The following is a 17349-nucleotide window of genomic DNA, read 5'->3' on the forward strand; positions in this document are numbered from 1 at the left end:
GGTGACTCTGACGAATAGATCTGAATTAGGAGCAGGAGGCTCATAGTAAAAGGGGAAGCCTCCAACCTCTCCCCATCTAGGGGAGATTCTATTTGTTATCTTGTTGAAGAGACCAAGGAACCTGGGAAACCACCGCTAATCTAGGAGTCAAGTCTCAATGGCCTTGGGGGAAGAGAAACTAAGAGGAACGTCTTGAGACAGCTAAAGGCAGAGGTGGGCCTTTGCACGTCCAAACTGCACGACAGGAGGAAAGGCCTTCATTAAGAAGGGCCATGCCAGGGCCTGGAGGGACAGTCAACCATCAGTCGATTAGTTGGAAAGGAGCAATTACTGAGAGCCAGCTCGGGGGAAAAGGCTGGGAAGAGAGGAGGTGGGACTTGGGCAGAGCCTCTATCTACCAGATGAAAAGGAACCTTACCCAAGGGACTAGAGCCAGGAGCTTTAGAGAGGGCAAACTGGGGTGAGGGACGAAACCAACAGGACAGAGGATGAAAAGAGGTCACACCGTCAGGATCTGGTCAGACCTGGTCAGTGACCTGTGACCTTTGTGGGGCGCATATGGTCCCACGCCAGAGAGTAGCTGGGTCAGCCAGCAGCAGGGAGGAAGAACGGGACTTTTGATTTCCCACCTGTCTAGATTCCAGTATTTCCAAGGCCGTGGTGTTGACTTGGAGAAAGGTCAGGTATCATCTCCCAAGTCCAGCAGATTGAGCAGCCAACTTTTAGGGTGGGATGTATTAAAAAAAGATTCCGAAAAGGTCCATGAGTTGGGGGCTCCAAACATCATGTGACAAGACAGCCCTGGACTCTCTGAAGGAACGCTGCTGACCAAGGGTTTCTTTTCACAGGGCCTTGGCAAGTCACTGGCCCAACTTCTTGCTTGATCATGTCCAAGGACAAGAGACTCAATTCTTCCCACTGTGTGGTTCACCTTTGGAGCTCTTAGAGTTAGGAAGTTCTTCCTGTGCTAGAGTCAAAACCTATCCCCAGGTTCTTTCCAGAAACTGTCAGAGCCGACAGAAACAGGTTTAATCCATAGACCCCGCTTCCAACACAAGTAGTGCTCTCACGGCAAGTCCCTACCGAGTCTTCTCTTCTGCAGGCTAAATACGTCCAGTTCCTTTAACCACTCCTCGAATGACAGGTTCTGAGTCCCCCTCACCATCTACTGTCTTCTGAAAGTCATCTACGTGTCTATGTGCCTCTTAGTGTAGCGCCTGGAATGGAACACATTTATGTGTGGTTACCTCACAAGCTTACAGTGGGGTGAGACCACCAGCAGCTCCTTAGGTCACACACCGCGTGGGCACGTGTGGCTTTGGGGCAGCACCATCGTACTGTTATTTTACTGGACACATTCGGGATTTTGTTTGCTCAGAATGGGCTCTGTAGTCAGACTGCCTGGGTTCAAACTTGGACTTCCCCCATTTGTCTGACTTTACCCAATTTTCTAGGCTTCTCTTTCCTTTTCCATAAAGGAGGTAACAGTACTTTCTTCATAGGGTTGAGTATGACATCAAATTACCTACATTTCAGTAATTATTATACTCAGTAATTATTACATTTAGGATTTCTTATCATGATGCCTTATTTCAACATCCCATATTCAAGGGAGTTGGGTCCTCAAGTGGACGGCCTCCGTTGCCTATAATCAAATTTCAGCCTGTTGTGCTCTGGCTTCTCCAGATCTCTGGGAAGCCTTGTTTTAGGATTGTTGTCGTCTGTTCTCTCCCTTCACAACTGTCATCTACACATTTGGTAAGTATGCCCTGTCAGCCATTATCTATGTCATTAATAAAAATGTTCAACTGGGCTGAGTGGAGACAAGGCCCAGTGGAAATCCACTAGCAATTTCTTGCCAGGGTGATGGAAATCCATTTTCTAGCACCTTTTGGACACAGCATTCAGTTAGTTGTGAATCAGTACAGTGAAACTCCATCTAGTTCCTATCTTTCCATTGTTTCCATGAAAATAGATCTGTCCAATTATTCAACGTCTAGTATAAATCCTCATTGTTATAAAGGAATATGGCTTTTTTTACAGCTACTGTTTACTGCATACATATTGCGCACAGCACAGTAACTCTGACATGTGGGTATTACCTCCATTTTAACAGATGAAGAGACTGAGGTTAAATCAGCAGCAGAGCTGGGAACCGAACCCAGGCAGCCATGCCCTTAGCCCCTGATCTACTAGCATCTATGAGATTAGTATGACTGAACTTACTCTTAGTGAATCCATGCTGGCTCTGGGTACACGGTTTCCTTTCCAAATGCTCAGAAATCATCTCTTATGAAATACTTTCTAGAACCTCACACAGGTATAACATCAAGCTCCAAGTTCCACCAGCCTCTCTGGGGAATCTACTTTCTTTAACTCTGGAAAATTGGAAATAAATTTTTGGCCTTCTGATCCCCCTTCTCCATCTCCTGAATTCCTCCCCCTGCCCAACCAAAAAAGTCATAAAGAAGTTTCTGGCCCCTGAATTTCTCTCCAAGCGCCCATTCATTCCAGCTGTCAATCAGGCAATGTTAATTTCCTTTGAGACAGTCCCTGTTCAGCATCTTTAAATCTGGCTTATGGATGAGCAGCATTTGTTGGCAAGTTTTCGTGTGCAGAGTGCTCTTCTGGGGCAGTAGCTGTGGTCACATTCTGAAAGGAGAGCATGACCCTTGGACCGCTTCTCCTTTTCTATTATAAATATATTCCCTCCAAAGAGGACACCAGCAAACCAGGAGAGCAGTCGTCCGCCCTCCGTCCTCGCCAGCACCTTGGCATGAAGCTAGGAGATTCTCTCTGCCCACCTTTCTTCTTGCCATGGCCGGAGGCTTCTAGGGAGAACTGTGGTAGCTTCCATCTGACAGGTCTGTGCCTCTCTCCCATACACCGTGCTGGTTTGAGCTCTACTTCATTTCGTTTCTGCGGCAGTTCTCTGTTCACAGGCCTCTGTAACTAGCTCTCCCCTTTCTGTGTAGTCAGGACCAGCTGAGATACCGTATCTAAGCCAGCCTCTCCATGCTCTCTCTTCTACAGCTCATCCTTAGAATCCTAGCTCCCATGCACTCTGCCCTACTCCTGCTGGCCCTCTCCTGTGCCCATACCGCCCTGCTCCCCAGCTCACAGCCTTCTTTCCACACAGGAGTATCTCTTCTTGACACATGGCACTATCACACCTCCCTTCATAAGAGGTCTGCTGCTTTTGAATGGAGCATTCCCTTCCATCAACAGACCCCAATCATGGTTCTAACCCACAGTGTGGTGCTACCTGAGACATTATATTTACCATCTACAGTATCATCTCAAATTTATCTCATTTTGCTTTGTATACTAACCTTCTGAGGTCTTACCTAAGGCTTCTAACATCCTCTTTATGGTTCCAGGAAAATCAGTCCTAGGCACCTCTCACACTATTACCTTATTCTCACTCAGTGTGAAACCTTAATGGCAGGGTCCCCAGGCTTTCTTCCCATTTGAAAGGTGTTCATTCATTCTGAGGGACATGTTTTACCCAGAGACCAAGGTGTGTGTTCATCATCTTGGGGGCTCTTTACAATCATAAAACTGAACCCTCACAAGAAAATGGGCTACTTCTCACTGTAAGTGTCTGAGCACAGTAGTCTGCAGGTTAGTACTGTAAATTCAGATTATATTAAAATCATAGTTGTAAATATTTACTTACGAGGCCAGACATTTTACGCACAGGAATATAACATAGAGGCTTGCTCTCATTGTGAAAAACACCAATAACGATGATTGCTTTACTGATACACCCTAAACAGCAGAGAACTTTGCAATCCAAAACAAAAATGTGCATGTTGTACAGTATATCATGTATGTATCTAATCTATGCAAATATATACAATAGGGAGATAAAGTAGACCGGGAGGATAGGCAGTAATTTGAATAGGGCAGGTGATTCTGCCAGCACACCCCAGCCTCCTGGCATTTAATAAACATGTGCTGGCATGAGCATCAGTTGGGAGTCTAAGGACACTGCTCCCTTGGGCCTGCCCACAATGGGGAAATCTCTGTCCTGGATGTGGTTCTAGTATTTAAAGATGTGAATATTCCAAATGAACGTGGTCCTGCATCTGCCGAAGTTAACTACTGCATCTGGTGCTTAACCAAAGAAGCTGCTATAGTGCAGCCCACAGGTGGAAACCTGGCTGTTAGATGTACTTTGTATATATATACCACACTTACTAGGTAATCTAACAGAAAAGTCTACTTTTGACCATACAGAACCTAGGCAGATTTTACACTCTAACTCTTCCACCCTTTTTAAGCTGTGACTGTACTGCTAAATCACACACACACATATAAAATATATCTTCCCTATTCCCACTAGAGGGCAGCCATGTATAGTTTTGGAGGGTAGACAGACTTAAGGAAAAACAGTACAACTGTTAATCTGACTTGCAAGTATATTCAGAAATCTACAGTTTTTATGTTACCTTGAATGTGGCAAATGCATCTGAAGCTATGTCAAATGTTGACATTTCGACATATCTGAAGAAATCATAAAACTGTTCTGACCACAAAATGATTTTTGCAAGTGGTTCATGTCTGATGCATTCTCTTAACATTATTCCACAATTTAGAGCTATTTCTGGAGATTCATATCTGCAAAAAGAAAAAACAAAAACCAAACATGATTGCAACAGCTCCAACACTGAAGAGTTCAATTTTAGAACAGGAAGTTTCAGGTGTGTCCTAAGTGACCAGAGTAGAACGTATACCCAGGTGAATTTACTCTACAGGGCACATATATACATTAATTGGTGATGACTGCTTGAACCCAAAGAAAACTAACAGCCACAACAGTGATCTTATGAATAAAAAGTCATTATTTATGCTAAAAAATTTTAAAGAGAATATTTAGGGTCATACCTCTAAATAGGGGTTACTTTTACATGTGGCACTCTCAACACTTCAGAAAAACCAAAACTGAGTATGAAAGTTTCCCAAATTTATAGTGTCTAAATAGGTCTACCAAGTATACAGCATTTATACTTTGTTGCTTCAATTCTACACTCAAAACAGTACTTTCAGGATTCTTGGCAACACACGACTCCTATGAAGTTGAAAGCCTGGTTCCAAGGACAGTACAAGTGCCTTGTCACGGAGCGCTCCAGGAGGGACCCCTGCGGCGAGCACAGGAGATGGACTGCATTCTCAGTTCTGGGCACACAGCTTTCCTCCGCCCCCATCTCGCCGTAATCCGACTCTTCCTTCCCTGTGATCAAATGAAAGCCTGTTTCCCTGTCAGCCCAGCAGCCTCTACCCTTGCGATGTGCACCAAGCCTCTAGGACTGCACTCTGCCGTCTTACTCAGAAGCACTGCACTCCCGTCCACTTCCTCTTACGCTGCATGCACTGGTGTTCGGTCTTTCCCAACACTCAGTCTCCCTCTAGGTTCCTGCAAACAAATGCCAATTCCCAACGCACCCCAAGCAAAGATCTCTTCTTGGCTAAAACAAATGGTCTTTCCTTATTAACATAAATTCTACTCTTTTGTGTCCTCACAGTGCCGAGCTCTGCATCTCTTTTTTAAAAATTTTAGAAAAAAAAATCTCCCAGTTCTCCTTTCTCCCCATCTGTTCCTATTTCTTGCCCTGCTGGGGCCTGTCTTCTGTTGTCTCCAGGCTGCTGGTGCACCCCAGTACAACCTCATGGCTCACACCATGGCTCCTGAATCTCCCCTGTCCAGGTCTACTCTGGAACTATGGTTAGGCATTTTCTGTTGCCTCTGGACAACTTTGGTTAAATGTCTACCAGAAGCTGTACAGGTCTAAAATCAAATCTCATCTCCTTCCACGAAATAGCCCTCCACCCCTGTGCCTTCAATTCTGTAATATGATATGACTACTGGGTTTCAGATACCCAGGTCTCAAAGAGGTCTAACAGAACTTTCTTTAGGAACAGAAAGGCTCTTTTTTAATCTGTTCTGTCCATGGGAGTAGCTACTAGCCAGCCACATGTGGCTAGTGAGTACTTAAAATTTGGCTACTATGTATGACTGAAGGATTGAATCTTAAATGTTTTTAACATAAAGTAATTATATGTTGTTTGTAGGTATTATATTAGCACAGTCCTAACCCTGCCCCTCTGCCTGTTCCCCATCTTCTCATCTGCAGCATCATCAGTCCTTTGTAATGTTTCTTTGAATTATCTTAGTTTCATTTCCTTTTACCCATCCCACTGCTGTATTAACTCATGCCTAAAGAAATACCAGTTCCCCCTAACTAGCATCTTTGTTTAGCCCTCTCTTAACAAATTTACCAACAGCATTTTCAGCTTAGGAGTTTAAAATGGCTTCTTGCAATCAGATGAACTCCTGGGCTTACTGTTCAGGCTTCCCCTCATCAGCTTTATGCCCTGGTACATCCTCAGCTCCCATCATCATCTCCCATTCAGCATTCTGATGATCTCCTCAAGTTGCCAATCACTAAGTTCATTCCTGCCCCTGTGCCTATGCATATTCTAAACCATCTGGAACCTCCATCTTAAATACCATCTCTTTTATCAACTCTTGTCTTATTGACTGAACCTACATTCGATCCCCTGAAATCCCACGGCACTCAATGTTATCTAGTAGTAGTATCCTTTTGTTGTACACAGGTTCATTACAGATTCTCAACAACATCAAAACATTCCTTTGTATCACTAGTGGCATGGCAGCTAGAATGTTGACAGCTCTTAGGCAATTGAAATGTCTGCTCAAAAAATGGCCAATCACAGTTCATCTTCACCAATCTTTAATAAGCAGGAGACTAGAAAGAAGAGGGTAAGACAGTTTGGAACAAGTTGAGCAGGTTTTGATGGCAGTCTGTCGAGCTTGTCTTAAATGATTAAACCATAAACCAGTAAGTGCAAGGCAAACAGTTAGGCTGTACAACCTGTTAGCACTAGAGTAGAGAGCACATTAACATTTAAATCACCAGAGAACGATTGCCTCCAGTTGCAGTCTAACACTAGCAACAACCTTATTTTCAAATGCACACTAACACTGGTGGTGCTACTCCCCCAAATGTCCAACTTCACTGTACTTACAGCCTAAGTAGATAACCACATTGTATGAAAGTAGTCTAAACGAACTTACCAACTACTAGTAGCCTAAACTAATTAATTAAACTGATTGAAAGTACAAAAAATCTTGAAAGGTAGCTCACAGGGCTCCCTGAAATGGCTGTTCCCTGGTCTGAGGCAGGAATCTGTACAAAATGAACAAAGCACACCTAGAGCCAGGAAACAAGGATCTGCCAGACACAAGCAGGGTCTTGCCAAAAGGACATGGGAGCAACCTGAAGAGGCTCCCAAATGGCCTAAGATGGGGCAACTTGGACATAATGACTAAAACAGTTTAAACATCAGATATACTTAAAAAACAAACAAACAAACAAACAAACCAAAACTTGAGTTTATAATGACCTTATCACCAATTTAAAACCACAGAGGGGAAAGGAACATGTTAAATGAAACCGCAGGGATGCAAATCTAAAACAGAATTTTTCTACAAATGACCCAATTGCTTCAACAAATAAATGGTATTTAAAAAAAGGAGGCAAGAATTATAGACTAAAAGAGAATTAAGTCATATCAACCAAATTCAGTTTGCGGACCTTGCTTGGAACCTACTCAAAACTACCTGAAAACTGACTTCTTTTCGGTGAAAATTCAAGAGAAAGTCCTCATGTGTTTTACATCCTAGGTATGCACACTGAAATGAAATGATGGTATGAGAAGAGGAAAAAAGGGGGCAAGGGATAGATGAAACGAGTGGCTGAAGGTTAATAACTGTTGGAGCTGGTGACGGATAGGGAACGGTTTATTATTCCCTCCAGTTTTCCGTATATTTTCCACAGTAAAGGCTAAAGAGGATGAGGGAGACAGGATCTGTGGGATACCAACACCAGCTGCGCCCTCCATGCTCCTCCTCCTCTCATCCCTAGCTGAGGATTCTGCTCTAGTCAGCTCTGCTGAGGGCTTTAAACTGTATCTTAAAATTCTTGATGTTCTTATCACACCTCTGGTTACCTAAAGTGAAAACATAGGCAACTAATTTATGGATTTTAATAAATACTGCCTCCTATGGAAAAGGAAATAATTGGCTTTGAAAACATACAAAGGCATCTGGAAGCTGCTCTAAGCCAAAATTTCCGACTACTTCTACATGTTTACACATGCACCTATGCATTTTGATGTAACAAAAAATAAATGCCAGAAGTTCTGTATGGCAACATCTGAAGAAGAAACACAGTCAGCAATAGAAAGAAGGAAACAGAATGTTGGCGACTAACATACACACTGAATCATGCTTTGTCTCAACAAGTTTGAACTTGGGGGAAGTGTTACACCACAGAGATATGAATCAGAGTAAGGCAAGCTATAAAGCGAGGGGTAGCAGAGCAAGCTGATTTGTGCCAACAGGCATGCCAGTAAAATGCCTGTCCACCAATTTAACAGAATACCACCAATGCTGGGACAGACAAATGCACACCATACCAAGAGCTGGCAAATGACTCTTGTGTGAAACAACAGGAGGTTACCTTGCCAATCAGGGAGGCTCAGTGATGAAGGAGAAGAGGATTTGTTTTTGAGGTTTAGTTTTTAGGTTTTTGTTTATATTTTGAAACCGACAGACTACACAAACATAAATGGCCTGCTTGGTCCAAAGGTAATTTCAGGAAGATGCACTAAATTATCAAATTAAGTGGGTGAGTGAGTGGACACACAGGGGTAAAAAGGAGAGGGTACTATAAATATGTTCTTTGTTGACTGAACAAAGTTAAGGTATGTAGCATCCAAGCTTCGTTACTAGGCAGCTTTTACTGCCTTAAGACATGTATGTCCAAAGAAGATGCTTTTTAATACACGATATAACTTCATACAATTATGCTTTTTAAGTCTTAGGGAACAGAAATGAGACCACAGTGGACCTTTTTTCTTTGGTCCTGCATGATTTGAGAACTTAAGAGTCCACAATTCACCAACCTTTAAACTCCCATGGGCATTTTCAAATTCAAGTTAACTCATATGTTGAAATTTTTTTAACAGTTAGTATATGATTCAACAGTTACCTGTATTATTGAATCCTCACCCCCTCTAGTATGGTTACTATCAACATAGAAAGATGTTACAGAATCACTGACTATATTCTCCATGCCATACTACTGTCCCTGATCAACTTTATTGTGACTGCAAATTATTGTCCCTTTTTCTCCCATCCAATCCCACACCACCACCCCAACCCCTCCCACTTGGTAACCACCAGTCACTTCTCAGTGTCTATGAGAATCTACTGCTGTTTTGTTCCTTCTATTTTGCTTTGTTTTTATATTCTACAAATAAGTGAAATCATATGGTATTCATCTTTCTCCACCTGGCTTATTTCACTGAGAATAATACCCTCTAGATCCATCCATGTTGTTGTAAATGGTAGGATTTCTTTTCTTTCTATGGCTGAATAATATTATACAAGTTGAATTTTAAGGAGATAAATGTGTTTAAGATCTACAGAAAAATGAGCTGATTGAACTAACAGGAGATGCCTTCCCACATTTATCATCCTGTTTTTTGCCCAACAACATCTTTCCTTTTTATTTTTCAACTGAGAATATAAATCGTATTACAACGTACATACCCTTTCAATAACATGAATAAAATATTCTGTTGGGTGCAGATGTATTCAACAGTAGGAGTTCTTGTACCAATCTGTCTTCTGAGAATATTGTTGAAAATTTGAGCCACATCTTTTTTGCCCTATTAGGAATACAATCATTAAAATGTTTACCTGATAAAACATCAAAAAACCCATCCACTCTTCCAAATAAACATAAATCAAGGCATTGCATATTTATAATTTTGACTGAATATCTGACTTTAAAACACAGACATTACATTTTCTATTTATAACTCTAAATTCTAAGTTTCAATATTATACTGTTTTTAACATGAGGAATATGTCAACAAAGTGAAATCGCATTACATATAATTTCAACCATTTCTAACTCTCAGAATCATGCTGCCTCAGTTATGAAAAATGAAACCTTGCTGTATGTGTACCATGTTCAGGGATCTGATTCCCACCCAGATGCAACAAAGCAGCACCCTCAATAAGATGCTTGTGTTGTAAACAATGCATATACTTTCCTTTTATAGTGATGGAAGAAGAGAAACTGTAGTCTGCTAGTGTAATAAAAATGAAAGAATTCTAAGAAGCTGAGCTTTAATTGCAAGCAGACATACACCCCTATTAAACTAGGTCCAGTAAGAAAAGACTTTATACAGATTAATAACAAAGGTATTAAGTATACCTTTGCAATAGTTCAGAGATGAGAATTACACCACTGTATTAAGCCAAAGAGATGAACAGTGCCATTATACAGTAAGCCTTATACTTGGAAAGCTGCACAAGAAATTAACAAATGGAGACTGGATCCCAAGAGATGCTTCAGAATGGCCGCTTGTTACAAGGCTGACAAGTCTGCAGGTGAGTGAGTGAAACCCTGGCTTTAGCACCTGAGATCACCCTGGTGCCAGCACTAGGTCAGGAGTAGTAATGGCAATCCATCAAAATTAATCTCTTAGGGCACACATTTCTTTTATGTTTCTAAACATTAAATTCAGTGTCCAGGTTGAGGAATGGAATGGGTGGGCAAAGGAGAAGGAACTGGATGTTCCAATACATTCTCACCTTTGCAGAAAAAAATTGTTGATGTTGGAATTTGATACACTATTAAAAAATATGACATTAGCTATCTAAATGGAAATATCACAGTTCTATCTGTTCTATGAAGTAAATTTTTACTGTCTTTTATTATCAATATTATATTCAAGTAACCTATGAACCACACCACCTCATCCCTCTCCAAAACTGCATCTGGCTGTTTATCTGCCATTTTCACCCCTGGTTTTTTAAGCACCTGGACAGATATCCAGTCACTCAGGATGAGACACACTAGGACTTTAAAACAAAGCATACCCACAACAGAGTCACAGAGAAGACTGCTCATGACCGTGCCAGAGCCCTTTATTAGCATATATACTTTCAGACTAGTAAGACTAGGGTCAAGGACCATTATTCTGACTGTTAAATTCACTAAATATCTAACATAGCACAATCTGGCTGTCTTAAGTTTGGGCAACTATCTCAACTGCCTACCAGGGCCAGACAGGAGATGCAAACAGGTAAAGCAGGCCCTGAGAAGAGCACGCTGTACTGTGCACAGCACACCCATGCATGGGTGCCCGGTGTCACAGGACAGTAGCTACTCTGCTCTAAACGAGTCCTATGTAGGACTTATAGGCACAACGTCGCCAAATTTTTCAAGAAAATTCCTAAATTTAAAGACCTGTGGATAAAAATTTCCTGCTATTTAAATGTTACCCTAATTTAAACATGTATGATCCCTGGTGTAATGAGTTCTCAACAGATTAAAAAACAAAACTCATAACTAACTAGATGCTCTCTAAGATCTCATCTACCTCTAAAATTCTAACATTCTGTTTTCTTTAGATTGTTTATTCCTTGAGCTCCAAGGACCACTGAATTATGTAAAACAGCAGATGCTTATTAAATACAACCCAAATGAAAGGGCACAACAAATACATAAGAAACTTCATATACAATATGACAAAATAGGGTGGGGAAAAGCTGGCCTTAGCCGAGATGCCCTTGACTTCCTGCCCTGGCTCTAATTAGACAGGCCACCTAGGCAGGTCACAGCTGAGCCAAGAGCCCAACAGGAATCTTAAGATATTTCAAAAAAAGGAGAGATCACATGAACAACTATGAATTGGCTATTGTTTTTAAAAAATGAGAAATTGATTTCTTACCTCAAAGTCAATGAGCTGTAAATCAGCTACCAGGGTGCTAAGGAGCCCACTGTTATATAGTTCTTGAGCAAGTTGTGCCACTGCTTCCGTCTGTGGCTCTTTTTCATTTGTGCCATACAGAATTTCTTTCATGGCAACCAGATTTTTGGAAACTTCTTCTGTAGCCTGATTTTAGGGGATAGGAGAAAGGCAAATTCATTTCAACAGACATATATAACACACCTACAGTGTTAAATACCTTCTCTCTATTTGTATACCACATACCTATGTGCAGACTGCAACGGTAGGTAATCCCCACCCCTGCCCTCAGGAGCCGAAAACTGTGCATATGTGTGCACATGTGGAGACCGACATACGTGCTGAACAGGCAAGGTTGGCAGACTCGCAACATGTACACTCAAAAACTGAAAACAATGTTATTATGGTAGGAATACAACAAGGAGAAACTGCTCAATTCTGCCTCAAATGAGAGGGAAACAATGTGGAAGAGGCACCTGAGCTGATCCTGAGACTAGAAACACTGCAGGAACTAAGGAAAAGGAGATTGAGGGGAAAGGAGTGGCATGTGTTAAAGAAGAGGGAGGGAGAAGCACAGGGTCTGCCAGAGAACAGTGTGGAGGGAGCAAGGGAACAGCAGAAAATGTCACTGCAGGAGGCTTTGAATGCAAAGTTAAAATACTGACAACAAATAAAAAGTCACTGAAAAGCTTCCACTTCCGACCAAGATGAAGGAGCAGGAGCCATTATTTATCTTCCATTATGAAAAAGACTAAAAAGATAGGAGAAAATATTTGAAACAATGAAGTTTAAATACTGAATTTCAGCAAAGGACTGAGAGAAGGGTAAACAAATGAAGTGAACCTCACAATTCTCTAGCTTACTGTCTGGAGGCCACACCATGGCAGGGGTGGGGTGGGGGAATCAGGCAGAACAGGTGGTCTCCATGACTTGGGGAGGCACAGCTGGGAATCTGCAGAGGTGAAGGAGATGAGAATTTGCTGGGCAGAGAACCTGAGAGGAAGGAGCTCCACTGAAGACATGGCAAAGACTCCCTTGCTCTTCAGTGAAGTACTAATTAGCACACGCAGGAGAGGCAAGTACCAACAGCTAGGGATCAGAACCACGGAGCTCAAGCTCACACAAGGCTGGAAATATTTCTTATTTCCATCAACCTGATGGAAAACCTCATATTAGCAGGGCATCATGCAGAGCACAGAAAGGGTTTTGTCTCATCTGTTACACAAAATTAGCCCTAAATTCTATATGGTTCCACCGAACAAAGCTTAAATGCACGCTTGGAAAGGATCAAAACTGGAAAACACAACCAACAAGGAGAAAAATCAATCAACAAAAACATCCCTGCAGATGACACAGATGGGAGAATTAATACAAGGATATTAAGAGTTACTGTAACCATGGTCATTATGTTCAAGAAAAAAATTAGCATGTTAAGTAAAGATACAGAAGACATTAAAAAAAAATTCCCAAATCAAACACTTAGAGTAACTACACTGCCTAAATAAAACTGACACTGGAAGGGATTAACAGCAGATTAGACACCACAGAAGAATGGTTAGTAAACTGGGGACAAAACAATAAAAACCATCCAAGTGATACAAGAGATGGGGAGAAAAAGACAGCACATCAGTGAGCTACAGGATGACTGTTAAGTGGTCCAGTATATATATAAATGCAATCCCAAAAGAGGGGGAAGAACAGACAAAATATTTGAAGACATAAGGACTGAAAAGTCTCCAAATTTGATGAAAACTATAATCACACAGAGCCAAGAAGTTAAAAAAAAAAAATCCTAAACACTAGAAAAAGAAGAAAACCAGGCCAAGGCAAGGTTCAATCAGGTTGCTTATATTCAGTGAAGAGAAAAATCTTAAAAGCAACCAGAGGGGAAAAAAACATTACAAAGAACTAAAGAATGACAACACATTTCTTTACAGAAGTGATGTAAGTTGAAAGATAGTGGAAGAACATTATTACAATTCTGGGGCAAAAACATTAACAGAACTGTCGTCTTAGAATTCTATACCTAGCAAAACTTCATTCAAAAATGAGGGTGAAATAAAGAGCTTCTGAAACATAGAAAAGCTGGAAGATTTTCTCACTATGCTATAGGAAATATTTTCCTAGGCTATAGGAAATGTTTTAAGTCCTAAAGGCAGAAGGAAAATGATTCAAGATGAAAATCTGTATTTAAACAAAGGAATGAAGAGCACTGGAAATAGTAATGTGTGTAAACAGAAAAAATATTTCCCCTCTATTATTAAAAAAATCTTTAAAAGATTATTGGCTACGTAAAACATAAATATGCATTTTGTGGTTATGAGATATATAGAACAAAAATATGTGGCAACAATAATAGTTCAAAGGGGGTAAATAGAGTATAATGTTGTTAAGGTTCTTATATGTGGAGCAATGTAAGTGACAACAGACTGCAATAAATATTCTGTAAGTCCTAAAAGAACCACTAAAAAAAGCTATGTTACATCTAACAAACCAACAAAGGAGACTCCAGTAGACTATTAAAGATATATAAAAAACATAAAGACTACATAAAGGTATGTAAGCTGAAGCATTTAGAACCAGAAATATACTTCAGGGGGATCAAGATCACTTAGCACAGATTCATAGGACATGGGCATTTGACGGTATGTAAAGAATCACCTAATTCCATGGTACTTGCTTCTACAGCCTTCTAACCTTACCAAATGATCACACTGCTTCACCTCTAATACCTTCACGGTCTAGTAATGCAGTATTAGCAGTTTTCACAATCAGATAGTGGTTAGAAAATGTTATAACGAGACACAAATATTGCTTCACTACAGTGCCTGCTGGTCCTGGGTCTGCACTGCTGATCAGGCAGTATCCTAATTTCTCTTTCACACAAAGGCTCCTCTTTGAAAGTAGCTTGCCTGTTGTCCCTAAAAAGTCTTCTCCAGAAAACCTCCTCTCAGCCTCTTTATCCTCTTAAGAACAGGCTAATATTCCTTTTTTTTTTTTGGCTAATATTCTTAAGGCAGGGTTAATACTCCAACGCTATCCAGAATGAAATAATGCAGAAGACACCAGACCACCATTTCCCTACAAATGTCACACATGTTAATGTAGCCCAAGGCTTCCTTTAAGAAATTTTGCAATTATACAGTTCATTCAAAACCACATCTTTGAATGACACTGCAATGAAGGTTTTAACTCTTCTCACTGATTTAATCTCATCAACAGCCCATCAGTGAACACTATGGAGGTATTTCTGGATTCTAAGGATATCCAATATACCAGCTATCACTCTTATATTGGCATCATCTGAAAATCTGATAGATGTACTTCCAATGGCCTCACTCATTAACCAAAATGTTCAAAAGGAAATGACCATGAGTGGAGCCCATCATTATGCCTTTGCATCATCATGCTCTTTACAGTAATGATCTACTAATAATCTTTGGGCATGGTTGCTCAGCCACTTACATATATTTCACAATCATATTGAAAAAGGTTTTTGTTAAATATTTTGATAAAATATGAATATGCCATTTCTTCTGTATTTCCTGAATATTAAGAAAACGAAATCAAGTTAATTTGCTATGTATGACCTTTTTACTACTACTATCATCATCTTACTAATAATTTATTCCATTATTATAAAACCTTATTCAGTATCAATGTTAAAATGAATCTTTACCTTTTCCGGCCTGCTGTTATTGCCCTATTCTGTGAATGCCTTTGATTACTGACAGGAGTTCATCACTCCATATACAAATTTTAAGTACCCCAGAATATACTGTTTCTGGGCCAACAGATAAAATCATTTATCAACTGTAAATGTTCTCATAATCTGTGTGTGCTGCTGTTTCAATTCCATTTTATTAATCTTTATTTTTAAGATGATTCTCCTTTACAAGGAAGAACCTGACATTTAACAGGCTTTCTGTGTGTGTAATCTGTTGATTTTCAAGCAGTGACCCTAATAAGCAGGCCTCAGCCCCTTTGCATCTCTGACTAGGTCAGTTTTGAGGGTCTTAGCAACCCTTCATATGCCTCAGTTTATACTTTTTTGAAATCATGTGATTTTAAATCTGAATTTTGGACCACACTCTCTGCTCTCTTCTGACAGCAAAAGATGAATAAGGTGGGGTAGGGGTAGTGATTGCTAAAGGTTCTGGGGTTTCTTTCTGAGGTAATGTTCTAAAATTGACTGTGGTTATTGTTGCATATTATCTGTGATTAAACTTAAAAACCACTGTATGGTACACTTCAAACGAGTGAATTACATGAAATTTAAGTTACATTTCAAAAAAGTGGTTTAAAAAGCCAGGGAGCTAAGACAGGCACAGTCGCAGGGGGGCCATCAGGTAAGAAATTGGGGATCAACAGAGGTGAGGCTTAGAACCTCACCCCCCCTGTTTTGAGAGAAATCTTCTGCATCCATGGATGTTTTGTTGCCCTTGTGTAGCTTGGATTAACACTTAGTCTACAGGCACACACCTGATCATCTACATTTGCTCTCTTACAACACTAAACTATGTCTTCTACCTTTATCTTGCATCTACCTACCACTTCAGCATTTTATTAAAAAAAAATAATAATAATAATAAGGGAGAAATGTGGGATTCACATATAAATCAAGTATAAAAATCAAACGAATATTCATATTTGACCTGATGGTTTATAGTTCATAATGCGTGATCAAAACTGAAAGTTTCTGTGATGACTGCCCTTGTACTGTTCACCATGTAAGAACTTATTCACTATGTAAGAATTTGTTCACCATGTAAGAACTTGTTCGTTATGCTTCAGAAGATTGGAGAATGACTAGAATTAGGCTTGGGGTGGATTAATGATTGTGCATTGAGCATTGAGTCCCCTATACAGAATTTTATTGTTGTTAACAACCATTTGATCAATAAATACGAGAGATGCCCTCTCAAAAAAAAAAAAGCCAGGGAGAAGATAAGCAGAGAAATAGAAAGCTACACATGATACTTCAAAGATGAAAGGCAGTATGGATTCAGCAGAAATTCACTTTCTTCTTCCCTTTCAGAAGATGACACTTTACCTTCAGGTGGGAAAAGACACCAGTGGAATTCTCTCATTCGCTAACCATTATACTCATCTCCTTTATTAATCATCCCTGCTGCTGGATTTCACTCATCTCCTGCCCTCTCGGACACTCACCCTGTCTGTTCTCTCTTCTCCTCCTCATACAGTCATCTCTGCTCTCACCTCATTTTTAACTCTGATCAGGACATCCATTATCAAAATCAGGTAAGCTCTCCCTTGACTCCATAGTCCCTCCCATCTACTTCCCACTCCTCATTAAACCTCAGAACATCGACTTGTGCTTGCTACAGGCCACATCTCTTTCTTAAGCACTTGTCAGCCAGTCCCATGTGGCTTTTTTACAGATGGACCTTCACAGCTTTTAGCCGGTCACCAATGACCTGCTTGCCTTTAAATACAATTTTCAATCTTCACTGCACGTGAGTTCTTGGCAGC

The 17349-nt window shown here is 40.5% G+C and overlaps 1 protein-coding gene across 3 annotated transcripts in view; it reads right to left on the reverse strand.

The window, feature by feature from the left end:
* The window catches only part of CAB39 (calcium binding protein 39), a 91521-nt gene that overhangs the window by 11993 nt on the left and 62179 nt on the right, over positions 1–17349 (reverse strand). For all 3 annotated transcript variants that reach the window (XM_057503445.1, XM_036912812.2, XM_036912802.2), the window contains 3 exons: positions 11839–12003; positions 9644–9762; positions 4455–4623 (listed from right to left, as the gene is read on the reverse strand). In XM_057503445.1, coding sequence (XP_057359428.1) covers positions 4455–4623; positions 9644–9762; positions 11839–11970 — 420 coding nt within the window. In that variant the 5' untranslated portion in view covers positions 11971–12003. The remainder of the gene's footprint in view (positions 1–4454; positions 4624–9643; positions 9763–11838; positions 12004–17349) is intronic.

This window comes from Manis pentadactyla, chromosome 6 (genome assembly GCF_030020395.1).
Source record: "Manis pentadactyla isolate mManPen7 chromosome 6, mManPen7.hap1, whole genome shotgun sequence".
In the NCBI taxonomy this organism is placed as follows: domain Eukaryota; kingdom Metazoa; phylum Chordata; class Mammalia; order Pholidota; family Manidae; genus Manis; species Manis pentadactyla.